Source organism: Erythrolamprus reginae, chromosome 11 (assembly GCF_031021105.1).
Source record: "Erythrolamprus reginae isolate rEryReg1 chromosome 11, rEryReg1.hap1, whole genome shotgun sequence".
NCBI lineage: Eukaryota > Metazoa > Chordata > Lepidosauria > Squamata > Dipsadidae > Erythrolamprus > Erythrolamprus reginae.
Window position 1 is genome coordinate 24210029 of NC_091960.1, and position 27837 is coordinate 24237865.

Below are 27837 nucleotides of genomic sequence, written 5' to 3' on the forward strand. Positions count from 1 at the left end.
TGCAGGCCACTGAAGCTGACTGTAGATCTGCAGGTCAGCAGTTCAAGTCTCATCACTGGCTCAAGGTTGACTCAGCCTTCCATCCTTCCGAGGTGGGTAAAATGAGGACCCGGATTGTGGGGGCAATAGGCTCGCTCTGTTAGAAAGTGCTATTGCTAACATGTTATAAGCCGCCCTGAGTCTAAAGAGAAGGGTGGCATAAAAGAATTAAATAAGTAAGTAAGTAAGTGAGTGAGTGAGTGAGTGAGTGAGTGAGTGAGTGAGTGAGTGAGTGAGTGAATGAATGAATGAATGAATGAATAAATAAAGTCACACCTCACCAAGCTGACCACATACACTACTGAGGTTGAGGGTATCCCATCTGCAGTTAACCCAGGTAAATGGCAGGGTGGTGTGAATGCATCCAGCCTGGAAAGTGTTATCCAACCAGGTAACCTCAAGGCATGCTTAACTGCAATCCCCTCTCCCTCTCCCACACACATACACACACACCCATAAGCATCCTGGACAAGGTTAATAGGAGTTATGATTCCATGCATCCTGCAGGCATTAGTTGAAAAAAGAAAAGGACCAGCTCCTAACATATAATGCTCCAATCTATTATTATTATTATTATTATTATTATTATTATTATTATTATTATTATTAATTAGATTTGTATGCCGCCCTTCTCCTTGGACTCGGGGCGGCTCACAACAAAACAATATACAAGAAATCTAATAATTTAAAAGTCACTAAAAAGCCCCTTATTAAAAGCAAAAACATACACACAAACATAACCATGCATAAACTGTATAGGCCCGGGGGAGATGTCTCAATCCCCCATGCCTGACGGCAGAGGTGGGTTTTAAGGAGTTTTTGCAACACCCTTTCAGGCTGCCTGGTGTGGGGACTTTTGTGAGGACATTGTGGGTTGCTAGTGGGCAGTCCTGTTTCCCACCCCACTCAAAAACCTGGCATGTTTTTCCACCCTAATGAAACCACCCAAGGCATTGTTAACCTTGGTTGTCCCCCGAAAAGACAAATGTCAAGTCACTTCTACAGAAAATTGTTATGGATGGATGGATACGTCGACAAAGATTCCCAGAACTGGGCTCCAGCCAAAATAGAATTTAGTTTTAAGGAATCCAAGATCCACTGTGTTTTATAGAAGCCAAGACTATCGATGTTAAAGGATCCTGTGTTCACAAATTTGTGCCAGCACTGACTGGGGGGAGGGGGGGAGGAGAGAAATCAATTAAAAATTGTTCTGCCAGTGTTTTTCAGCCTTGTTCTCTGTAAACAGGAGGACTTCAACTGCCAGCATTCCTTAGGGCTGTCTGGGGAATTCTGGGAGTTGAAGTCCACCTATCTTAAGAGGGGCAAGGGTGAGAAACACTGGCATAAGAATTTATCTGAAATACATTTTAGCAATGCAATTTACTCAGGTGTGTGTGTTCCCTTTATTAAAAGAAGTGGGTGATAGAAATCTTTGCAGATCCACTTAAAAGCTCCCAGAAATATATATTTCCAGCAAATAACAAAAACATATTAAAGAGTATAAATTATACGACACATGGTGAGAAATCTAACTCATATAAACAATTGGGATGAGGAGTTATGAAATGTATGGTAAAGACAGGCTAAATATACAGTATATGCATATGGGTCTCTATGCAATGGAGAAGATAGATTCCTTAAGAAATATAATTAGAAATAAAATCTCCCAGATGGTTCTCGCTGCCCAACTCTATTCCCATAGCTTCAAATGATATTGATAAAAATATCAATATCATTTGAAGCTATGGGAATAGAGAAATATCAATATCCTTATGAATCTAATAAAATAAAAAGCTTATAAATCTAATAAAATAATAATAATGATGATGATGATGATTATTATTATTATTATTATGTGCCTATGTATGTTATGTTAATAATAGGGATACCATTTGTTTAAGTGATTGATGCTTTATTGGAACCTGGGTTTAATCAAACCTTCGCATAACAGCACCTATTTGAGAGGAAAGGGGAGGGTTTAATTTGGGGGCCTGCAAGGCAAATACAGCTGTTCCTCGACTTACGACCACAACTGAGCCCAAAATATCCATTGAGAACCAAGGCAGTTGTGAAGTGAGTTTTGCTGCTTTTGACCTTTCCTGCCATGGTTGTAAAGCGAATCACTGCAGATATTAAGTGAGCCATCTGGTTGTTAAGTGAACCCTGGCCCTAGGACAGTGATGGCGAACCTCTGGCATGGGTGCCACAGGTGGCACGCGGAGCCGTATCTGCTGGCATGTGAGCCATTGCCCTAGCTCAGCTCCAGTGTGTATTTGTGTGCCGGCCAGCTGATTTTTCGCTCGCACAGAAGCTCTGGGAGGGCGTTTTTGGCTTCCAGAGACCCTGCAAGGGGGATGCGGGAGGGCATTTTTGCCCTGCCCTGGCTCCAGGGAAGCCTTTGGAGCCTGGGGAGGGTGAAACACGAGCCTACTGGTCCCACTAGAAGTTGGGAAACAGACCGTTTCTGGCCTCTAGAGGCCTTCCAGGGGGCGGGGGAAGCTGTTTTCACCCTCCCCAGGCATTGAATTATGGGTGTGGACACTCATGCATGCACGATAGTGCGCGTGCATGCTCTTTCAGTACCGGAGGAAAAAAAGGTTCGCCATCACTGCCCTAGGACAAATGCAACAAGCCACAGTTTGCATTGAAATTTGATCACGTGACTATGGGAACGCTGGAATGGTTAAGTGTGAAAAATCAGCCATAAGGTACTAACGGCGCTTTCAGTGCTCTTGCAACTTTGAAGGGTCACTTAAATAAATGATTGCAAGTCAGGGACTAGCTGTATTGTTCGGAAAACACTGGGAGATATATATTTGTCAAACTCCTGTTTAATTGATAAATTAAATCCGAAATAACTGCTTAGGGGAAAGAAAATACTGAAGTATAATAGGGAACAATTTGTCTCTGGCAACTGCCATTTCAGCTAGGATGAAAAGCCTTTTGGGATAAAATATCCCTGCTCCTTTAATGCAAGAATCAATTCCCGTCAATCCTTAAGTAGATAATAATTCAGATAAAATCTATGGCATTCTGCGACTCTTCCGGATGCCACTGGAGAAGGAAATCCTCTTTTGTTGTTAGGAAACAGCATTTGGCACCCCCGTATTGACTCTGGCTGAGCCCCCATGCCAAACTCTAAAATAAGCATCCACGGATGACAGGCCATCAGGAATTCCGTGGGTGAGACTGGACAATTTAAAAGAGGCCCCTTCAAATGAAATGCGTCCTTCTTGCAAGACGGAGGAAATATGCCTTTTCTATCCTGATACCCACTCGTGTTTCTTAATCTTGGCAACTTTAAGGTGTGTGGACTTCAACTCCCAGAATCCCCCAGCCATAAGATCTGTGCATCTCAAGCCCCAGAATTCTCCAGCCAATTTGCTGGCTGGAAATTTCTGAAGATTAGATTAGATTAGATTTATTGGATTTATATGCTGCCCCTCTCCGCAGACTCGGGCCAGCTCACAACAATGGTGAAGAACAATACATAGTAACAAATCTAATATTTAAAAATCTAGGTTACAGTTTTAGATTAAAAGTCCAAAAAAAACCCCACCCCAATATATAAAAAACAAGCACACCATCGAATCATACACAAAAACTACATGGGCAAGGGAGAGATGTTTCAATTCCCCCATGACTGAAGGCAGAGGTGGGTTTTAAGAAGTTTACAAAAGGCAAGGAGGGTGGAGGCAATCCTGATCTCTGGGGGAAGCTGGTTCCAGAAGGTCAGAGCCACCACAGAGAAGGCTCTTCCCCTGGGTCCCGCCAGATGACATTGTTTAGTCGACAGGACCCGGAGAAGGCCAACTCTGTGGGACCAAACCGGTCGCTGGGATTCGTGCGGCAGAAGGCGGTCTTGCAGGTATCCTGGTCCGATGCCATGAAGGGCTTTATAGGTCATAACCAACACTGGTTGAAGGCCGGAGGTTAACATTTTACTACCTCACCTCTCGACTATTGCAATGCACTCTACATGGGGCTACCCTTGAAAAGTATTTGGAGACTACAATTGGTCCAAAAAGCAGCCGCACGAGCTGTTACCTAGGTACACCTGTGTACCACCAACACCCCACAAGCTACATTGGCTCCCAAGAGGTCTCTGGATACAATTCAAGGTGTTGGTTATCACCTTTTAGAGCCCTACATGGTTTAGGACCAGATTATGTATCGGATGGCATCATGCCACATACCTACCAGCAGCCGCTTAGGGCCCACAGCATTGGCCTTCTCAGGGTTCCTTCAGCCAGACAGTGTTGGCTGGCGGGACTATGTGGAAGGGCCTTCTCTGTGGTGGCTCCTGCTCTGTGGAACCAACTTCCCCCTGAGAGCCGCACAATCTCCACCTTCCTGGCTTTCCGGCAGGCCTGGAGCCAGTGAATGGTTCCATCCCGGCCGTATAAGTGAATGTTTTATCATTGTTTTCTTGCTGTCTTTATATTGCTGGATGTATGTTTTAAATCAGGGGTCTCCAACCTTGGCTGCTTTAAGACTTGTGGACTTCAACTCCCAGAATTCCTCAGCCAGCAATGGAGACCCCTATTTTAAATTAAGGGTTTTATAATTGTATTTTTATTGTTTTCTATTGCTGTTAGCCGCCTAGAGTCCATGAGGAGTTGGGCGGCATACAAGTTGCAGTAATAAATAAATACATTTTAAAAGTGACCAAAATTAAGAAACGCTCATCTCCACCTTCTGGATCAGCACCTGCAGGACCAGACGGTGCCTGTTCTTCCCCTGGGATTCCAGGAAGCCTTTAAGGCCTGGCTCTGTTCACAGGACCGGAGTTAATGTGGCTGTGAAGTCAGGCCCCTGTGACATTGTTACTCTGTACGGTTTGTACTGTTTTGTTATTTCAGACCAAGCTCCCTGTTTATGTAGATTTCAATGGTTTCATTCTTTTTTAAATGAATTTTGCAAGCACTGCAGAGTCTGCTGGTGTGGGAGGCCAAATGCAATTGAATTTCAGCACTTCAGCTCCTAAATTTCTCAGAAATGTCACGATAACTGGAAAATTTGGGGATGTCTTCCATTTACAGAAGGCACCCAGACTTGAGAAAATCAGAGAAGTGTAATGTAGTGTAGTGTAGAGTAGAGTAGGGTAGGGTAGGGCAAGGTACTGTAAAGTAGAGTAGGGTACTGTAGTGTAGAGTAGGGTAGGGTAGAATAGAGTAGGGTAGAGTAGGGTACGATAGAGCAGGGTAGGGTAGGGTACTGTAGTGTAGAGTAGGGTAGGGTAGAATAGAGTACGGTAGGGTAAGGTACTGTAACGTAGAGTAGGATACTGTACTGTAGAGTAGGGTAGGGTACTGTAGAGTAGAATAGGGTAGGGTAGAATAGGGTACGGTAGGGTAGAGTAGAATATAGTAGGGTAGAGTAAGGTAGGATAGAGCAGGGTAGGGTAGGGTACTGTAGTGTAGAGTAGGGTAGGGTAGAATAGGGTACGGTAGGGTAGAGTAGAATAGAATACGGTAGGGTAAGGTACTGTAACGTAGAGTAGGATACTGTAGTGTAGAGTAGGGTAGGGTACTGTAGAGTAGAGTATGATAGGGTAGAATAGGGTATGGTAGGGTAGAGTAGAATAGAGTAGGTAGAGTAGGGTAGGGTAGGATACTGTAGATTAGAGTAGGGTAGGGTAGGATAGAGCAGGGTAGGGTACTGAAGAGTAGGGTAGGGTAGGGTAGAGTAGAGTAGAGTAGAACAGTTTATTTTGTCAAGTGTTAGACACACAAGGAATTTGTCTCCAGTACAGAAGCATTCAGTGTACTTGCAAACAACAGAGAAATAATAATATAACAAGTAATAGGAGATAATAAAAGGATAAATGATACTACAATCACACTCTATGGGTTAATATACAAGCACATTAAACAGAATTTAATAGCCACTGTATAAATTAGGACTTTAGCAAAGTGATGGCACAAAGGGAAGGAAACTATCCCTGTGTCTGGCGCCTTACAAAGGGAAGGAGCTGAAATGCTTGATGTCCAAGATGTGAGAGGTATACAACTATCTCCTTCCAACCAGTGCAATATACAGGTCTTCTAGGGAAGGCAGGCGGATTGCAATTATTCTTTCTGTAATATTAGCCATCCGCTGGACTCTGTATCTGCCCTGTTTGGTGGCTGTACCAAAGCAGGTAGTTAGAGAATTGCAAGTGACAAATTTACTATGCCTGAGAGCAATGCAGCCGAGCCCTCAGACACTGAGGAATGTTTCTCATTCGCTTCTACTGAATGCTTTCAACTGGACGCACCAGAGACACAACCCAAGAGTTAGGGCATGCAAAGTGTGCTCCTCCATACTGCCCTTCAGAGAAGACACACACAACCAATATACACCAGTCCGTCAATCCCCTGACAGCTCCCTTTATCCCAACCCCATCACTTTAAACCTTGAGCGGTCTTGGCACTGTGTAATTAGGGAGTACAAGCTGCTTAGTCAACAGTATCGCCCTACTGGATAATGATGGATGAGCCACATCCAGGGCAGGAGACAAAAGAAACTCTGGCAGACAGAGCAAAGAGAAGAAGAGGTGGGAAGGGGCATCGGAGGGCAGAGCAGAGGGAAAACTAGACCAGGGATGGCGGTTGGCAAGGAGACTGCTGGGACCGATCCTTCCCCCAAGCTTTTGAGAAGTAGATATGAAACCCTGTTCCTAAATGTCATTCTTATTCCACCACCAGATCCAGGAAGGTGACAAGAGAAAAAGCTGGGTTTTGCCCACGCATCATTATTAAATGTTGGAAAACGCTGTTTTCTGCCCTCCATGCAAAGAGGTTGTTTGGTTCATCTATCAAAGTCAACTGAGAGTAGGAAAGTGAACACAAGAACAAGGGGGCACAATCTGAGGTTAGTTGGGGGAAAGATCAGAAGCAACGTGAGAAAATATTATTTTACTGAAAGAGTAGTAGATGCTTGAAACAAACTTCCAGCAGACATGTTGCTAAATCCACAGTAACTGAATTTAAACATGCCTGGGATAAACATATATCCATCCTAAGTTAAAATACACAAATAGAATAAGGGCAGACTAGATGGACAATGAGGTCTTTTTCTGCCGTCAATCTTCTATGTTTCTATGTCACCCTTCCAAGGTTTCTGTAAGGTTTCCTGCAAACTGAATATTTTTTTGTTGTTCAGTCACTAAGTCGTATCCAATTCTTCAAAACCTTATGAGTCACAGCATGCCACTATCTCCTGAAATTTGCCCAAATTCATATTCATTGTGTCCAGGACATCATCTAACCATCTCATTCTTTGCCTTCAATCTTTCCCAACATCAGGGTCTTTTCCAACGAGTCCTCTCTTCTAATAATGTTGCCAAGATATTTTGAGAGTCAGCATCTGTCCTTCTAAAAGGTTGGTTTCTTTTAGAATGGACTGATTTGATCTCCTTGCAATCCAAGAGATTCAAGCAATTCTTCCTCAATAACTAGACGTTAGCTCTCCTCATTTTCAGCAATCATAGTCCTGGGAAGGCCCATCGAATACAATCTGCTCCTAATAATAGAAAGCCCAAATAAAGCAATTGTGATGGATGGCTGTCCAGAATGGCTCTTGATCCAGACAGAAATGGCTTCTTTAAATTTTCCACCAAAGTTGTAGACATCATCTGTTATACCATTGTGTTGGAGGAGTAATACCTCAATAGAAAACCTTGGTCCAGCTGGGCCCACTGGTAGCACCTTGTGAGGGTTACAGGAGAAGACGGTTCGGTTTTGAAGGCAGATGAGGGCTCTACATCCCAACAGTAGATAAAGTATCAAAACCATCTTCTAGGACAGTGTTTCCCAACCTTGGCAACTTGAAGATATTTGGACTTCAAATCCCAGAATTCTGGGAGTTGAAGTCCAGATATCTTCAAGTTGCCAAGGTTGGGAAACCTTGGGAGAATTCTGGGAGTTGAAGTCCAGATATCTTCAAGTTGCCAAGGTTGGGAAACACTGTTCTACGAGATGGGAAACACTGACTGCAAACCTCCACTGCATTGTGGCTCTATCCATCATTGGAAAAGGCTTCAGGAGTAAACCTTGAGGCAGAATCTGGAGCAGGAGTCCCGGAAGCAGTTTGCGACTGTGTACAGCCTCGTTCTGATAACTCCTGCAAAGTAGCTGGAACCAATCATATTGGCTTTTCCATTCCATTGGATTATTTCAGAGATAAATAATGCTTGTGTTACCCTGCTGCTTGGGTAACAGCCTATCCTCGTGCCTCGTGTTCTGGAGAGGTTACTCCAGCTTTGCATACGGCATTTTAGGAACTCTTTCCAGAGCAGATACTATAGTCTTTCAAGACTGAAGGATGCCAATGAATGATGTAGGCAGACAAGAGAGAAGGATCACCAGAAGAGCCCTTCACTCCTCCACTCGAAACAGAATACCCTACGAAAGCAGACTATCAATCCTAGGTCTAGAAAGCTTAAAACTACGTCGCCTAAAACACGATCTAAGTATTGCCCACAAGATCATATGTTGCAACGTTCTACCTGTCAATGACTACTTCAGCTTCAATCGCAACAACACAAGAGCACGCAACAGATTCAAATTTAATATTAACCGCTCCAAACTTGACTGTAAAAAATATGCCTTCACCAACCGAGTTGTCGAAGCGTGGAACTCATTACCTGACTCAGGAGTGTCAACCCCTAACCCCCAACATTTTCCCCCAACATTTTTCCACGATTGACCTCTCCAGGTTCCTTAGAGCTCAGTAAGGGGCATGCATAAGTGCACCAGTGTGCCTTCCGTCCCCTGTCCAATTGTCTCTCCTTATCTCATTTATATTTTCTTCCTTTCAAATATGTTCACCTATACTTTTATATCTTTTCTTGTATTCTTTTCTTTATTTATACATATCTATTTTGGAATACAGAAAACAATTGGAGAGACATTTCTCCAACGAAAGAGAGGAGATAAGCGTTCAGGTGAGCAGGCAAGAGATATGATGTACTTCATAATGCAGCTGATGCCATTACAGCTTCAAATGGACATAAAAGATTCATACATACTCCTCATCTGCCTTGTAACTAAATGATGTGAGGCAATCAGGCTCACCCATAAATATTTCACTGAGGATCCTTTTACCTTTGCCAGATTATTTTTTTAAAAAAATAATACTTTCGTTTCATTGAATGTGAGAGTCAAAACAAAACTAATTTGTAGAATTTTTTTTCTGCCCCGCTTGGCTCATTTCATCGTTTAGCCATTCTTTCGGTCAAAACAGATTTTTCTTTCCAGTTAGAGCAGTGTTTCTCAACCTTGGCTGCTTTAAGACGTATGGACTTCAACTCCCAGAATTCCACAGCCAGCCATGCTCATTAAGGAATTCTCGGAGTTGAAGTCCACATGGCTTAAAGCAGCCAAGTTTGAGAAACACTGAGTTAGAGCCTTAATTTCTAACGCTCGTGGTTGGAGGGACAAGAGCAAAGTCCTTCACCTTGGTAAAAAAAAAAAATAGACACACATACAGCCTGGGAGAAACCCCACTTAGCAGTGGTGACTGTGAAAGAGATCTTGGAGTCTTGGTGGATAATCAACTAAACATGAGCCAGCAATGTGCAGCAGCGGCCAAAAAAGCCAACACTATCCTAAGCTGCATCAACAGGGGAATGCACTCCAAGACCAGGGAAGTCTTAACACCACTCTACTATGCCCTGGTCAGACCACATCTGGAGTATTGCATCCAGTTCTGGTCACCACACTTCAAAAGAGACATTGAAACTCTGGAGAAGGTGCAGAAAAGAGCAACCAAAATGATTAGGGGACTTGAAACCAAGACTTACGAAGAGAGATTGCGGGAACTGGGCATGGATAGCCTAGAGAAAAGGAGGGCCAGAGGGGACATGATAGCAGTATACAGGTATATGAGGGGTTGCCACAGAGAAGAGGGGGCCACTCTATTCTCCAGGGCACCAGAGGGCCAGATGAGGAACAATGGCTGGAAGCTGACCAAGGAGCGATTCAACCTAGAAGTAAGGAAGAACTTCCGGACGGTCAGAGCGATCAACCATTGGAACAACCTGCCTGCGGAGGTTGTGAACTCCCCAACTCTGGACACTTTCAAGAGGAGATTGGACTGCCACTTGGCTGGGGTGCTTTAGGATTCCTGCTCAGGCAGGGGGTTGGACTTGATGACCTGCATGGTCCCTTTCAACTCTAACAATAAGTAAGTAAGTAAGTCAGTAAGTAAGTAAGTAAGTAGGTAGGTAGGTAGGTAGGTAGGTAGGTAGGCAAGCAAGCAAGCAAGCAAGCAAGCAAGCAAGCAAGCAAGCAAGCAAGCAAATAAATAAATAAATAAATAAATAAATAAATAAATAAATAAATAAATAATAAAAGATATAGGGACGCTGGTCTTATGATTGCCAGAGAGGAAGGACATGGCTCGGTCTCTGTTACAGCACATTTTGGAAGCATTTTCAAATCCAGATTCAACCAGAATCTGCTCTTTGCTTTCAACCCTCCCAACTGCTGACAGTGTACATGTTTCCACAGAAGCAGAGATGCCCAGACAGCTTCCTTTTTTGGCATCTGCCAGGCTCCCATATAAATATGCAAAGCACGTGCCACGTCATGTGCGCTAAGCACCTGCTGATAACAGTTTATATTGTATTTGTTCACTTACTGGAGAATTGGAGTAGCCAGCTTTCCATGGCATGATTGCAGCATTCCAGTAATCCATCTATTAAACAATAGCAGTAGCACTTAGATTTATATACTGCTTCACGATGCTTTACAGCCGTCTCTAAGTGGTCAGCCTATGGCCTCCATCAATCTGGGTCCTTATTTTACCCACCTCGGAAGGATGGAAGGCTGAGTCAACCTTGAGCCAGTCAGGAACAAACTGCTGGCAGTCGACAGAATTAGCCTGCAATACAGCATTCTAGCCACTGCGCCACCACAGCTCGCTCCTTCCTTCCTTCCTTCCTTCCCTTCCTTCCTTTCTTCCCTCCTTCCCAATATCACTTAGACTTATATACCACCACTTCATAGTGTTTTACAGCCCTCTAAGCGGTTTACAGAGTCAGTCTATTTCCCTCAACAATCTGCCTCCACATTTTAACGACTTCAGAAAGATGGAAGGTTGAATTAACCTTGACCTGGTCAAAATCAAACTCCTGGAGTGAGCAGAGAATTAGCCCTGTAGTACTGCATTTTAACCTCCGTGCCTTCATGGCTCCTCTAACAAACCAGTAAGTTATAACAAAGAAGATGCAGTAAGGTGGGGTGGATCAATATGTTGCATTTCACATATTTGGAACCATTGGTTTTCAACTATAAATAATTTAAATAATAAAGCACTCATATATTTTTTTAGTTTTTAAAAAAAGAGTAATTTGGAATATGCATACAGTAAGAAAAATATAATTGGTAAAGACATGTTTACTTTTATTTTAAATATTTGGTGTGGTACAGCTTAACTAATGAATTGTTAGGGGATATATTATTATTATTATTTACTATTATTATTATTTATTAGATTTGTATGCCACCCCTCTCTGGAGACTCGGAGCGGCAATATAGAAGTTTTGTTTTCATATTGTACCTATTCATGTTTCAGAATTCTCCTCTGGGTGGCAACTATATTAACATAGTAATGAAGGAGGTTATGTTGCACTACGTGATTTATTTTGCTACAGGGGGTCCTCGACTTGCAGCTATCAGTTTATGGCCATTTGGAGTTCTGACGACACTGAAAAAAGTTACTTGCAACCAGTCTTCATATTTAAGACTGTTGCAGCATCCCCATGGTAATGAGATCAAAATTTGGATGCCTGGCAACCAATATGTATTGTATTTTTTGAACTATGAGACACACCGGAGTATAAGATGCACCAGGATTTCGAAGAGGTAAACAAGAGAAAAAAGCCCTCCCCAGCCCCCAAGATCACTCTGCAGGCCTCCCAAACCCTCTTGTGCACCCCATTTTTGCAAACAGCAAACACGGGATTTGGGAGGCCTGCAGAGTCTGGGGAAGGCAAAAATGCCCATTTTACTGAAAAACAGGCCCATTTTTCACCTCCAAAACCCCCCAGGCATTGCATTTTTACCCTGCTCATTTTTGCCCTATACACCCCAGAGTATAAGATGCACCAGGATTTTGAAGAGGTAAACAGGGAGAAAAGCCATCCCCAGCCCCCAAGATCACTCTGCAGTTCTCCCAAAACCTCTGCGCAGCCAGTTTTTGCAAAAAATAGGCCTGCATTTAGCAAAAATAGGATGTGCAGTTTGGGGTTTCGGGAGGCCAAAAATGCCTGTATTCGGTGTATAAGACACACCAATGTTTCCACTCTCTTTTAGGTGAGGAAAAGTCTGTTTTACATGCAGGGAATACAGTATTTTATAATGATTTTAGTATCCTGGGGTCATGGGATCACGATCCGCCACCTTCTCAGCCGGCTTTTCACAAACAAAGGCAATGCAGAAAGCTGAATTCACTTACTGACTACATGGTTCTCTTAAAAACCGTGGCCACAAAAAAAAAGGTTGTAAAAATCAGGAGGGACTCAGTTGCTTAGCCATGGAAATTCTGGTCCGAGTTTTGATGGTACATCGAACGCATCACAATTGCGTTGGTTGACTTTGTTCTGTTATTGTTCTTTTAAGCTTGGCTGATCAATGACCGAGTGTGAAATTAGCGGCAGGCTCACAGATTTCTTCCTTGGATCAATAGGGGTTCTGTTAAGAAACCCACCCTACCCCAAGCCAGTCTACCACATGTGATGCAGGAGGCCGTGTTTATAGTTATGCCGAATTATCTCTGCTGACTTGATAAGGCCTAAGCAGATCAGGCTGTTTTCATCTTGCTATCTCTCAGTACAGATTCGAGAAGGTTGGGAACAGGCGGTGTGTATGTGTACTATTCTTTCTTTCTTTCCCTTCCTTTCCTTCCTCCCTCCCTCCCTCCCTTCTTTCTTTCTTTCCCTTCCTTCCTTCCTTCCTCTCTCCCTCCTTTCTTTCTTTCCCTTCCTCCCTCCCTCCCTCCCTTGCTCCTTTCTTTCTTTCTTTCCCTTCCTTCCTTCCTTCCTTCCTTCTTTCTTTCTTTCTTTCATGCCACCCTTCTCCTTAGAGTCAGGGCGGCTTACAACATGTTAGCAATAGCACTTTTAAACAGCCACCAGCCTATTGCCCCCACAATCCGGGTCCTCATTTTACCCACCTTAGAAGGATGGAAGGCTGAGTCAACCTTGAGCCGTTGATGAGATTTGAACCGCTGACCTACAGATCTAGCAGTTAGCTTTCAGTGGCCTGCAGTACTGCACTCTACCTGCTGCGCCACCCCGGCTCTGTATGCGTGTCCGTGTGCCAAGCATGCGGAGATGAGCAATCATTTCTAGCCCTTTTCCCATTTCCACAGTGGATCAGCTGAAACAGACCGTTCCATGAGTAATGAGTCGCCTCGAGAAAAGCGGGCATAGAAATCAAATTAATAAATAATAAATAATGAGGCAGATGTTGGATCTAGGATTCACCCCAGTAGTGGGTTGATAGCGGTACGTTAGGGCAATGTTTCCCAACCTTGGCAACTGGCTGGGGGATTCTGAGAGTTGAAGTCCAAATATCTTCCAGTTGCCAAGGTTGGGAAACACTGTGTTAGGGGACGACGCACTGGCAGTGGCCGCCAGATTGTGTCATTTGCGCACTGCCACTATGGTGCCAGTCCCATGGATGCCACCATCTATTTTCCGTATTTTTACTTTGGGTGTATGTGCAGAAGCAAAATCTCATGCGAGTCCGCGGAGAGGGGCGGCATACAAATCTAAAAAATAAATAAATAAATAAATAAATAAATAAATAAATAAATAAATAAATAAATAAATAAATAAATAAATAAATAAATGAGATTTCTGCAATTTTTTGCTTCTGTGCATGTGCGGAACCAAAAATATTCAATGAAATCTCACACAAAACATGTGTCCCCCTCACAAGATTTCAGTACGTTTTTTATTCCTGCGCATGTGCAGGAGCAAAAACATGCACACACAGCGCATGGGCGCAAGAGAACCGAAGCTGCGCACCGGTGGTGCGGTAATAGCAATCCGCCCCTGATTCAGCCCCTTGGCACCCGCCCCTGTAAGGGGACGGGGGACATTTCTGGCTAGTGCTGGCTTTGTCTTGGACAAAAACCACCAACTTTGCAAAGTCCACTGACTTCCCAAGCAGGCAAACTTGTTTTCCAAGCTCACAAGATCACTTTCAGTTTTCGTTCTGCCTCCCCCACCCACCCTGTGACCCTTCCCAAAGTTTGTATGCAGGGACGGAGAGCCAGAAAGGAGACAGGATGCTCGCTGTTCCTCTGCACACACACAGAAACACACACGCACACACACTCCTCTTGGTGTATGTGCAAGCATGCATAAACACCCAAGCTGTGCACTAAGGGGTGGCGCAGCAGCAGCTCAAAAGGAAGATGGGAGAGGGCCCCCAGGGAAAACGGGTGGAGCAGGGCGGCAGGAGATAACACTGCCTGATGTGGAGCTTCCAAGAACTTCTGAGAAGGCCTGACGGATTGATGTGGGCAGGAGGTGGCGAGGAAAGATGGCATCAGGGAGGATAAAAGGTAGAGGATTAAAATGATAAGACTGGCTTAACACACTGGATTACCTTTAGAACAATAAGATTTGCCAGAGAAGGCTTGGATTAGCTCTATAACGCACGATTAATTAAAACCGTTTTTTTCAAAACAGAATCATCCTGAGATCCACATTCAGACTTTGATAGGGAGCGGGGGGGGGGGAGGGGGAATCAAGTCCAAAGCCTGAAGAATAAACGAAATGGTTCTCATCTGGTTCAAACCTCTCACGCAGGGTTTCTTAAGATTCAGCAACTTCTTCTAAGAGGTGCCGGCTGCAGAATTCTGGGAGTTGAAGCCCACATCTCTTCGGAAGTGCTAAGCTTGGGAAACACCACTTAGGGCACCACATTGCACATCCCTGCCACAGATCGCTTGCATATCTTAAAAAAGAAAAACTGGACTTGCAGGAGGAGAGGAGAGGATAATGGAATGTCCCAGTTCGACACCCTCAGATCTTGAGTTCCCCATGCCAGATGGCAGGGGTGAAATTCAGCAGGTTCTGGAGAACCGGTAGTGGACATTTTGAGTAGTTCGGAGAACCTGCAAATACAGTGATCCCTCGATTTTCGCGATCTCGATCTTCGCGAAACGCTATATCGCGATTTTTCAAAAAAATATTATTTAAAAATATTTTCCCACCTGATGACATCACTCTCTTCCTTTCTCATCTTTCTCTCTCTTTCTCTATCTTGCTTCTTCCTCTCTCACACTCTCTTCCTCCCTCTCTCATCTCTTTCTTTCCTTCTCTCTCTTTCTCTATCTCTCCCCCTCTTGCTCTCGAGCGGCGCGTGGGCGGCGGGGAAGACCCAGGGAAGGTTCCTTCGACCGCCCAGCAGCTGATCTGCTCGGCAGCGCCGCAGCAGCGAGGAGCCGAAGATCTGGGTTTCCCCTTTGCGTGGGCGGCGGGGAAGACCCAGGAAAGGTTCCTTCGGCCGCCCAGCAGCTGATCTGCTCGGCAGCGCCGCAGCAGCGAGGAGCCGAAGATCCGGGTTTCTCCTTTGCGTGGGCGGCGGGGAAACCCGGATCTTCGGCTCCTCGCTGCTGCGGTGCTGCCGAGCAGATCAGCTGCTGGGCGGCGGAAGGAACCTTCCCTGGGTCTTCCCCGCCGCCCACGCAAAGGGGAAACCCCGATCTTCGGCTCTTCGCTGCTGCGGCGCTGCCGAGCAGATCAGCTGCTGGCCGGCGGAAGGAACCTTCCCTGGGTCTTCCCAGGTGCGGAAGTAAAAACACCATCTGCGCATGCGCAGCCATGGAAAAAAAGGGTGCGCATGCGCAGATGGTGTTTTTACTTCTGCACCACTATATCGCGAAAAATCGATTATCGCGAGGGGTCTTGGAACGGAACCCTCGCGATAATCGAGGGATCACTGTACTACCTCTGGCTGGCCCCAGAGTGGGGAGGGAATGGGGATTTTACAGTATCCTCCCCTTGGAATGGGGAAGAAATGGGAATTTTGCAGTATCCTTCCCCTGAGTGGGATTTTGTCCTTTCCCTAGGAATGGGGAGGAAATGGGGATTTTGCAGTATCCTTCCCCCAAGAATGGTTAGGGAATGGGGATTTTGCAGTATCCTTCCCCCTGAAGTGGTTAAGGAATGGGGATTTTGCAATATCCTTCCTCCAGGAGTGGTTAGGGAATGGGGATTTTGAAGTATCCTTCCCCTGAGTGGGATTTTGTCCTTTCCCTAGGAATGGGGAGGAAATGGGAATTTTGCAGTATCCTTCTCCTGAGTGGGATTTTGTCCTTTCCCTAGGAATGGGGAGGAAATGGGGATTTTGCAGTATCCTTCCCCCAAGAATGGTTAGGGAATGGGGATTTTGCAATATCCTTCCTCCAGGAGTGGTTAGGGAATGGGGATTTTGAAGTATCCTTCCCCTGCCACGCCCATCAATCCACACCCACAGAACCATTAGAAAATATTTTTGAATTTCATTCCTGCCGGATGGGAAATTTTACAAGTTGAAGTCCACACCTCTTAAAGTTGGTGAGGATGAGAGACTCTGGGCTAACCTTAAGCAGAAAAGTATCTGCAGAGATGGCCAGGGAATTCCTGCCTGAAGGTCCCCAATTCAATGCTTACCATAGCAATTTCATAATGGGTCAGATAGTGAAGCTGTTGTGCAGGTAGACCTTTGCCTGAATCTCTTGAGAAGCTGCCCCTAGACTCAGTGGGGCATGTGCAGGATAGGATGAAATAGTCAAATTAGCAGCCCCAAAGATGCATATACAAAAGTATTACAGGTAGTCCTCAATCAAGCCGCACGAATCCCAGCGACCAATTAGGTCCCACAGAGTTGGCCTTCTCCGGGGCCCGTCGACTAAACAATGTCGTCTGGCGGGTCCCAGGGGAAGAGCCTTCTCTGTGGCGGCCCCGACCCTCTGGAACCAGCTCCCCCCCGGATATAAGAACTGCCCCCACCCTCCTTGCCTTCCATAAACTCCTTAAAACTTACCTCTGCCGTCAGGCATGGGGGAATTGAGGCATTCCCCCTCCCTCCCCTGGGCCTATATAATTTATGTATGGTGTGACTGTGTGTATGACTGGTTTAATAATGGGGTTTTTTAATGTTTTTTTAATTTATTAGATTTGTTGTGAATTGTCTTATTGTATGCTGTGAGCCGCCCCGAGTCTACGGAGAGGGGCGGCATACAAATCTAATGAATGAATGAATGAATGAATGAATGAATGAATCAATGAATCAATGAATCAATGAATCAATAAATAAATAAATAAATTTACAACCACAACTGAGACTGAGACTTCTTTCAGTAAGGAATATGTTAAGTGAACTGTACCCGATACTACAAACTTTTTGCCAGTCATTATGTGGTTGTTAAGCAAATCCGGATTCCCGTATTGACTTTGCTTTTTGGAAGCCTCCAGGGAAGGTCAAAAATGGTGATCATTTGATCCCTTCAATGGTCATATCTGCGAGGACCTGTTGTAAATTTCAGTACCATTATAAGTTTGAACAGTCATTTAACAAAGGGTCATAATTCGAGGACCACTTGCATCATGCTATAAACTGTCTTCATTCAGAATGCCAAGGACTGTTTTCATCTGTCAAGACCCCCAACAAAGATTTTGCACATTATTATAAGCAGCTTTACTACAGAACTGCCTTTTTTTTTTAAAAAACTGACAGTCACACTTAGAATTTCATCCTTAAAAACCATAGAAGGCGGTTCATTTGCATATTACACAAATGGGAATAAATCAGCCAAAGCAGTGGTTTCCAACAAGCGTGCCACAACACATGGACATGCATGTTTCGAGTGCGCTGAGAGCTTTTGTGGCATGGGGTTTTTCTTCTTTTTTCTATGCAGTGGTTCTCAACCTTTCTAATGCCGCGACCCTTTAATACATGTCTTCATGTTCTGGTGACCGCCAACCACAAGTCTAGCACCATTCTCCCAACAGAACTTTAAGCTGATTGGCAGGAAGGTCAGAGGGACAACCCCACTGTAAACACCTGATTGGTCGGACTGTAAAAATATGTTCCAAGGCACTAGGATAGAAGATTTAGTTCCTAATACAGTGATACCTTGTCTTACAAACTTAATTGGTTCCGGGACGCGGTTCTTAAGGTGAAAAGTTTGTAAGATGAAACAATGTTTCCCATAGGAATCAATGGAAAAGCGATTAATGCGTGCAAGCCCAAAATTCACCCCTTTTGCCAGCCGAAGCGCCTGTTTTTGCGCTGCTGGGATTCCCCTTAGGCTCCCCTCCATGGGAAACCCCACCTCCGGACCTCTGTGTTTTTGCGATGCTGCAATTTCACTGAGGCTCCCCTTGCTGGGAAACCCCACTCCGAACTTCCGTTGCCAGCGAAGCGCCTGTTTTTGCACTGCTGGGATTCCCCTGCTGGGATTCTCCTGCAGCATCACAAAAACACGGAAGTCCGGAGACGGGGTTCCCCATGGAGGGGAGCCTCAGGGGAATCCCAGCAGCGCAAAAGCGGGTGCTTCGCTGGCAACAGAAGTGCGGAGGTGGGGCATCCCAGGGGCGGCGGTGGGTTTGTAAGGTGAAAATAGTTTGTAAGAAGAGGCAAAAAAATCTTTAACCCCAGGTTTGTATCTCGAAAAGTTTGTATGACGAGGCGTTTGTAAGACGAGGTATCACTGTACAGTGGTCTTAGGCAACTCCTGTGAAATGGTCGTTCGACACCCAAAGGGGTCCTACCCCCCAGGTTGAGAACCACTGCTATTATTATGAGCATATATTTTAAAACATTGAATAATTTCCCTTCCAATCAGGTCCTACACATTTTAAAATATGTGTACGCAATGAAGAATTTTGTGGTGTGCCACAGGACTGTTCAATATCGTGTCGCAGATTCAAAAAGCTTGAGAACCACTCATCTGCAGGTTCGAATACCACCACCACCCCTCATCGTGAATCCACAAATCATTAAAAAACAGAAGTGTCTTCACACAAAAGTCAACATCTCGTGATGAGCTAACGCAACAAAGAGGAAACTGTGGGTGTGGCAGAATAAGGCAGGGACTTAATCCCTGAAGCTCCCGTTCTGGGCTTATTTCAACACGGATGAATCACGAGAAGCCTCCTGCACACTTAGAGCATTAACTTCTACCTGGGCTGTGCCTTGTTTCGGATTACTTAGGAGCGAATGCCTTTGCAATAATTGTTTAAAGCAGCGCCTCCATCTACAAAGAATAGGCTTCAGGCATATTTTCTCCACCTTGGGAACTTGAAGATGGATGGACTTCAACTTAAAGAGCCGGGGTGGCGCAGCAGGTAGAGTGCTGTACTGCAGGCCACTGAAGCTGACTGTAGATAAGCAGCTCAAATCTCATCACCGGCTGAAGGTTGACTCAGCCTTCCATCCTTCCGATATGGGTAAAATGAGGACCCAGATTGTGGGGGCAATGGCAATGGGAGATTGGACAACGTTATGAATTTGTGGGTGTGGGGGCAAGGGCTTGAACTTTCAATTGGGTGGTGAAACCCAGAGGACTTTAAGTTTGGGTTTTTCCCAGATGTGCCAACATGGCTCTCTCTATTAATAAATTGGGGACTTTTAGGAACACTTTTGACTCAGACTCTGATTTAATTCTGAATGCTATTTGGAACCCTGACAATGCATTTTCCAATGTTTCTTGGCTCTCTTATCTCCTGCCTATTCCAAAATTAGCACCTGGCTCTTCTATCAAAAGCACCATCACCATTTTCTGCAAGATTCCAGAAATCCTGACGTTTGTGGCCAGCAATTATGCAGGAATAAATGACAACTTATAAATGTATCACGAGACTCAACCAGTTTTCACCACAGTAGATTGGAAAGGTATGAATTGGAAAATAATGATTGAAATATGAATATGAAATATATATTTCATCTAATTCTGGTGTGCCAATCATTTCATCCTTCAGTTAGAACTGTTATCACCCCAACAGGTCATCCGAAGAACCAGAAACTTGAAGATCCAACTGAGGTAGCTTGCTCCTCATCACTGTTTTTTCTTGCATGCTATCTATGTTGGATCACAAGACTGGGAGCAGCGTTCTGTTGATATTTTTAAGCTGCTGTTACCACTGCTTAGCTAGCTGTTCTGGTAGACAGGCATCTTCAAGGCCTTTTTCGCCTCTTGGGGGTTTGTTATCTTTAAAATGGATTTTGCCTGGATCCTGACTTTTCATATGACTGTGGGAAAGCAAATAAGTGCAGCTGCCACACCACGAAAACTTCTCTGTCCGTAAATGCAGAATTATTCAGAATTCTGGTCCGTCTTCTGCTGCACAAATCCCAGCAACCAATAAGGTCCCACAGAGTTCGCCTTCTCTGGGTCCCGTCGACTAAACAGTGTCGATTAGTAGGCCCCAGGGGAAGAGCCTTTTCTGTGGCGGCCCCGGCCCTTTGGAATAAGTTTTTAAAAGACCCACCTTTGTTGCCAGGCATGGGGGAACTAAGATACCCCCAGGCTTATATAGTTTACGCATGGTACGATTGTGTTGTATGGTTTTAATGTTGGGTTTTTAGATGTTTTTAATATTAGATTTGTTATACTGTTATTATTTTGTTGTGAGCCGCTCCCAGTCTATGGAGAGGGGCGGCATACAAATCTAATAAATTATTATTATTATTATTATTATTATTATTATTATTATTATTATTATTATTATTTAAGAGCAGAAGGGGATGAAATTATTCACCTGACTTTTGTCCTAAAAGGTGTTTTTTTCCTTGTTTGCACAGAACTAGCACAATTATCTATCCAAAACCTTGCTGTGATTGCACGCACATGCTCCCTTTACAAAATAATAATAATAATAATAATAATAATAATAATAATAATAATAATAATTATTATTATTATTAATTAGATTTGTATGCCGCCCCTCTCCGAAGACTCAGGGCGGCTAAATGAACCCATTTTTAGGATCAGCATAATAATCCAAGCCAGACATGAATTCATTAGGGAACAGCACCCAAACTCTCTCCTATCCCATGTTTGAATGACCGGAAGCCACAATGTACCGAGCATCGCTACACCTGTAGAAAAGGACCTGCACATGGACTCCACAACATTGCTTGTATCACTCTGACTCCGCAACAGATGCTACTGAAAGCAGCCCAAGTTCACGTGAGATGGCAACCCACCCACCCACAAAAATCCCAATTATTTATGTATTTATTTATTCGACTTCTATGCCACCCAATCCCGAAAGACTCAGGGCGGCTTACAACAATAGTAAAAATACAATAAAATAGATACAAAAGATAAAAGAAGTCAAACATTTCTGAGACTAAAACGTTATAAAACCAAAAAGCCCATAAAAATATAAAAAGCAGTTACAGTCATACACATGCACACCATTCATAAAATTGGCCATCTAGGATGTAAACATTTAGGGCCCCCAGGCCTTCCGACACAGCCAGGTCTTTGTGGCCTTACAAAAGGCCAGCAGGGTGGGAGCGGTACAGACATTGGGTGGAAGCTGGTTCCATAGAGCCGGGGCAGCCACAGAGCAGGCCCTCCCCTGTGGTCCCGCCAACCTGCATTGCTTAGTCGACGGGACCCAGAGGAGGCCAACTATCCCAGTTTAGATTAACCAGGTTCAGCAGATGATGCAGACAGAACCAATTCAGAATGCTCCTATGGGGGGAGGGGGGCAGAGTCAGAGCAAAACCCAAAGCGGGGGAAATCTTGCTTTGATCTTGTCCATGTGGCACGCCATACAATTTAGCAAGCATCTGCTATGCTTTGGGCCTTAACGCACCCAGCCAGAAGAGAAAACGTCGCTCACTGCTCCTTCCAATCGGTTCTCCCTATAATTAAAGCCAAGACTATGGGAGATTAAAAAAAAATAAATCCCAAAATTGAAAGAGTCAGCACCAGCTACAGCTCTCTCATTGGCTGTCCCTGATTGGGAAGGTGGCCATTTTTGGGGATCCTTGGTGTCTTTTCCTGTCTGCTCCGCTCCTTCGCCAATTACAGGGCAAGGCAGGCAGTGGCCAAAGAGACAGGGACTTAAGTGTGGGTTTGAAACCAAACCGCAGCCCCACTTTGCTCTCCATAAAATGCTGCCGGCAGGGCACAGACAGGGGTGGTTGGAAGAGTGGCTTGCTGGCAGAGTGTGAAATGTGGCAGCAGGAACAGCAGCGGCCAAAGAAGATGCTGGCCACTGTATCCATCCCACTGTCTCCCTTTGGATCTGTGGATGTTTGCTATGCAGCGCTGAGTGTTTCTAAGCCTCCTGGAGGGTGATGGGCTGAGACGGGAAGGCCCTGCCGGCATTCTTGAGTCAGCTTCACGGGGAAAGCAGGCATCCCAAAGTGGGTCACAGGAACCTCTTGTTAACCACAGCCACTGTCTCTCGCCCATTCATGGCTCCGCTCATTCTCTCTCTCTCTTATATAACTTTTATTACAGAACTTTTTCAAAGAATAACAACAATTCCAATTTTGAAAGGAAAAAAATTAGGAAAGGAAGAAAAAGTGCAAAGGAAAAAACAGGGGAGGGGAACAAGGGAGGGAGGGAAGGAGGGAAGGAGAGAGGGAGGAGGGAGGGAGGGAGGAAAGAAGGAAAGATTGGAAAGGGAAGGAAAAGCAAAAACTATAAAGAAGCAACTTCTGATTTTCTAAACCGCAGTTACAAGTACAGTATACTGTATTTATATTTTTCTCTTTAAGGTTACAGCTTAACTTCCTTCTTTCCATTTCCTACTTTTTCTAGTCATCAGACCTATAGGGAATCACCAAGGTCATTTTTTCCCCTTATTTCAGCAAAAAGTCCCTAAATAGTTTCAAGTTATTTGTCCTTTCTCTAATCAAGTCCACTTTGCCACCCCTGCTAATTCTGTCCTCTTTACCAACTAGGTATTTGTGACACCTTACGCTGACATGCATGTAACAATCCATTCTCTCCTAACCAGGAAAAATCAGGGACCTTGCCCCACCCCCACTTATTTTTATTTTTTTTAAATGTAGCAGTGGGTCCATCCCTCCCAAGCCACAGCAGAAAAGCCTGGCATCACATTTTGATGGGACCACTGCCATTATAGAGGAAAGAATAGAATGGAATGGAATAGAATATAGAGGAGGAATGGAATGGAATGGAGTAGAGTAGAGTACAATAGAATATAGAGGAGGAATAGAATGGAATAGAGCAGAGAAGGGTAGGGTAGGATAGGATAGGATAGGATAGAATAATGGAACGGAGCGGAGCAGAACAGAACTCTTTATTGGCCAAATGTGATTGGAATTTGTCTGGTGCATATGCTCTCAGTGTACATAAATGAAATAAGTTCATCAAGAATCATAAGGTACGACACTTAATGATAGGCATAGGGTACAAATAAGCAATCAAACCATACTGAGAAACAATCAATATAAATTGTAAGGATACAAGCAACAAAGTTACAGTCATGCAGTCATAAGTGGGAGGAGATGGGTGATAGGAACAATGGAAGCACAAGAGCTTTAAAATGTTCACTTATAAGGGGGCTGCGGAGACTCTCCAGGTACAGAGAGACAGCAGCTGCCACTCAGTGGTGGAAGATCTGCTTTGTTGGTTGCAAGGAAGCAGAGTTAGGGAACACCTTAGCCTCAAAATATGGAGAATTAGAATCAAGGTGGAAAAGGCCACAACAGAAGCAACTGTCTGCAGCGATACTGTGGCCATTGCTCCAACCATCCTCTGCATTTTAAGGGCCAGGGGAGTATGTTGATATTCTCCTAGTTTCCAAGACCCAGAAGGGAACTTAGGTTTTGCTCCATTGAAGAGAAGGAAGAAGGTAACAACGAAGAGACAAGAAGGAGAAACAAGTTGTTTTTTAAGAAGCATTTCCTGCAGTTTACCAACAAATACCCCAATAATTCTTCCTAATTTTGTTTGGCTGCCATGTGGGGCCAGAGAAGGACTGAAAGGCACTTGAGTGGAAGCCCTCAATGGGTTGCAAGTGAATGCAACTTTATATTCTTATACTGCCTACCCTGTCCCCCCCCACAAAAAAAAATAAGACATCCCCTGATAATAAGCCCAATTGGGCTTTTAAGTATATGACAATAAGGCCAAGCACTTATTTTAGAGTTCAAAAAAATATAAGACAGGGAAACACAGTATATCTATATCTATCCCGTTTCCCCCAAAATAAAACATCCCCTGATAACAAGCCCAATCAGGCTTTTGAGTGCATATCTATATATCTATCTATATCTATATAACTATATCTATATCTGTATCTATATCATCTATATCTACAACTACATCTTTATCTCTCTGTATATATGTATCTATATCTCTCTATCTCTATGCCACAAGGGTCCTATTCTTTTTAATATCTTTGTGAGTGACATAGGGGAAGGTTTGGTAGGGAAGGTTTGCCTATTTGCTGATGACTCTAAAGTGTGCAATAGGGTTGATATTCCTGGAGGCGTCTGTCTGTAATATGGCAAATGATTTAGCTTTACTAGATAAGTGGTCAAAGCAATGGAAACTGCAGTTTAATGTTTCCAAATGTAAAATAATGCACTTGGGCAAAAGGAATCTTCAATCTGAGTATTGTATTGGCAGTTCTGTGTTAGCCAAAACTTCAGAAGAGAAGGATTTAGGGGTAGTGATTTCTGACAGTCTCAAAATGGGTGAACAGTGCAGTCAGGCGGTAGGGAAAGCAAGTAGAATGTTTGGCTGCATAGCTAGAGGTGTAAGTCTGCGAGTCTGCGGAGAGGGGCGGCATACAAATCTAAATAATAAATAATAAATAAAATAATAAATAAATATAACAAGCAGGAAGAGGGAGATTGTGATCCCGCTATATAGAGCGCATTTGGAATACTGTGTTCAGTTCTCACACAGACCTCACCTACAAAAAGATATTGATAAAATTGAATGGGTCCAAACACGGGCTACAAAATGGTGGAAGGTCTTAAGCATAAAACTTGTTAAAAAAGACTTAATGAACTCAACCTGTATAGTCTGGAGGGCAGAAGGGAAAGGGGGGACATGATGGAAGCATTTAAATATGTTAAAGGGTTAAATGGTTCAGGAGGGAAGTGTTTTTAATAGGAAAGTGAACACAAGAACAAGGGGGCACAATCTGTGGTTAGTTGGGGGAAAGATTAAAAGTAATGTGAGAAAAACTATTTTACTGAAAGAGTAGTAGATGCTTGGAACAAACTTCCAGCAGACGTGATTGGTAAATCCACAGTAACTGAATTTAAACATGCCTGGGATAAACATATATCCATCCTAAGATAAAATACAGGAAATAGTATAAGGACAGACTAGATGGACCATGAGGCCATCAATCTTCTATGTTTCTATATCATCTATACCTACATCTATATCTACATCTTTTTCTCTTTATATCTATATATCTATCTATATGGTATCTATCTACAGTATATCACCTATATCTCCATCTACACCTTTTTCTCTCTCTATATCTCTATCTCCATCTCTATCTCTATTCTGTTTCCTCCAAAATAAGGCATCCCCTGATACTAAGCCCAATAAGGCTTTTGAGTGCATGGCAATAAGGCCAAGCATTTATTTCAGGGTTCAAAATATATACCGTATTTTTCGGTGTATAAAACGCACCTCTTTTCCTCACTAAAAGAGGCTGATAATTCAGGTGTGTCTTATACTCTGAATGTAGCTTTTTTTTCCAGCCCTAACTAGCTGCTAACTATCTTCCTAGATCAGTGATGGCGAACCTATGACACGTGTGTCAGCACTGACACGCGTAGCCATTTTTGGTGACACGCGGCTGCTCCCGAATCTCCCCTCTACTCTGCTGCTGAGAGTCTGGCGGTGGCAAGGAAGAAAGCCAGGGGGCGGGGAGGAAAGCACCCTATGGCAGAGCAGCAGCAGTTCCTCTCCCTGAAGGCGAGAAAGAAATTGGCCAATTGCAGGCCCGCTTTCCTCCCCTCCCCCTGGCTTTCCTCCTCCTCCTCCTCCAGACGCTAAGCTGCAGACCGTATTGGTCCCTTCAGTGCCGCTTTTTTGCTTCTTCGCCGCCCCGCGAGAAGCCTGGAAACCCTGCATGAGCGGCTGGAGGGGACCGTAAGCAAGCCATCAGGACCCCCGCACACTAACTTGCTGACGGCCATGCTGTCCCGGATCGTGGGGAGGGGAGCTGTTCTCCCGCCAAGTGACGGCGAGGCCCTCCCAATGCTTGCCCGCCCAGGCCCTGCACTTGGAGCCGGGGCGACGGGCCTAGCCTCAGCTTACTTGGCCCCAGCGCGGCCGAAGCGTGGGGCGGAGTAGGCGGCGGCTGCTTCAGGCCCGCCCCCGAGCTGAGCTTCCTTTGGCTTCCTTCGAGGCAAAACTGCAAAGCTCACCTGCTGCCTCGAAGGAAGCCAAAGGAAACTCAGCTCAATGAGGATCGGCTGTTGGTTTCTTCAAGCTGCTGCCGCCCACTGCGGAGATCCCTTTGCCCGAACAGAGGCGGCGGCGGCGGGTTCAAGGGACCAACAGCCGGTCCTTTTTGGGGCTGCGTTGTTGCAGCGTCTGAGGCCGCCTCCTCCGCCTCCAGGCGAAGGGATCTCCGCAGTGGGCGACAGCGGCAGGTTTAAGGGACCAACAGACGGTCCTTTTCGGGGCTGCGTTGTTGCAGCCTCCGAGGCCACCCACCGAGGAGATCCCTTCGCCTGGAGGCGGAGGCAGCGGCGGCCTCAGACGCTGCAACAACGCAGCCTCGAAAAGGACCGGCTGTTGGTCCCTTGAACCCCCCGCCACCGCCTCTGTTTAGCCCCCCCCCCCCCAGGAAAGAGTTGCAGCAGGAAAGCAGCACATTTGAAAAGCGCGCTGCTTTCCCGTAAAGCCGGCTTTCCTGGCTGGCACAGGGCTTTCCCGGGCAGCTGGCTTGAACCTTGTGCCGGTTAGCAAAGCCGTCTGCCCGCCGGAGACGTGGAGAGAAAGAAGGGAAAAAGAGGGAGGGAAAGAGGAGATGAAAGAAGGAGGGAAGGGAGAGAAAAGTGAACGAGAAGGAGAGAGAAAGGGAGGAAGAGGGGAAGGAAGAGATAAAGGAGAAGAGGAAGAGGAAAAATGAGAGGAGGAGGAAGAGGAGGAAAAGGAGAGGAAGAGGAGGAGGAAAAGGAGAGGAGGAGAAAGCGGAAGAGGAGAAGGAGAAGGAAGAGCAAGAGAAGGAGAACCAGAAGGAAATGGAGGAGATGAAGAGGAGTAGAAAAAGGAGAGGAGGAGGAAGAGGAGGAAAAGGAGAGGAAGAGGAGGAGAAAAAGGAGAGGAGGAGGAGGGGGGAAAGGAGATGAAGAGGAGGAGGAGGAGGAAGAGGAGGAGGAGAAAGAAAAGCAGGAGAGGAAGAGTAGGAGAAAAAGGAGAGGAGGAAAAGGAGAGGAAGAGGAGGAGCAAAAGGAGAGGAGGAGGAAGAGAAGGAGGAGGAGAAAGAAAAGGAGAAGAGGAAGAGGAAAAATGAGAGGAGGAGGAAGAGGGGGAAAAGGAGAGAAGGAGGAGGAGAAAGAAAAGCAGGAGAGGAAGAGTAGGAGAAAAAGGAGAGGAGGAGGAAGAGTAGGAGAAAAAGGAGAGGAGGAGGAAGAGGAGGAGAAAAGGGAGAGGAAGAAGAGAAGGAGGAGGAGAAAGAAAAGGAGAAGAGGAAGAGGAAAAATGAGAGGAGGAGGAAGAGGAGGAAAAGGAGAGGAAGAGGAGGAGGAAAAGGAGAGGAGGAGGAAGAGAAGGAGGAGGAGAAAGAAAAGCAGGAGAGGAAGAGGAGGAGAAAAAGGAGAGGAGGAGGAAGAGGAG

General features: G+C 44.9%; 1 protein-coding gene across 6 annotated transcripts in view; it reads right to left on the bottom strand.

Annotated features, from left to right (window-relative positions):
* Window positions 1-27837, bottom strand: part of MAP7D1 (MAP7 domain containing 1) — a 110260-nt gene that overhangs the window by 62165 nt on the left and 20258 nt on the right. For 3 of the 6 annotated variants that reach the window (XM_070763721.1, XM_070763717.1, XM_070763714.1), the window contains exon 2: window positions 10666-10722. The exons of the other annotated variants lie outside the window; for them this stretch is intronic. In XM_070763721.1, the coding sequence (XP_070619822.1) occupies window positions 10666-10722 (57 nt within the window). The remainder of the gene's footprint in view (window positions 1-10665; window positions 10723-27837) is intronic. 6 annotated transcript variants of the gene reach the window in all.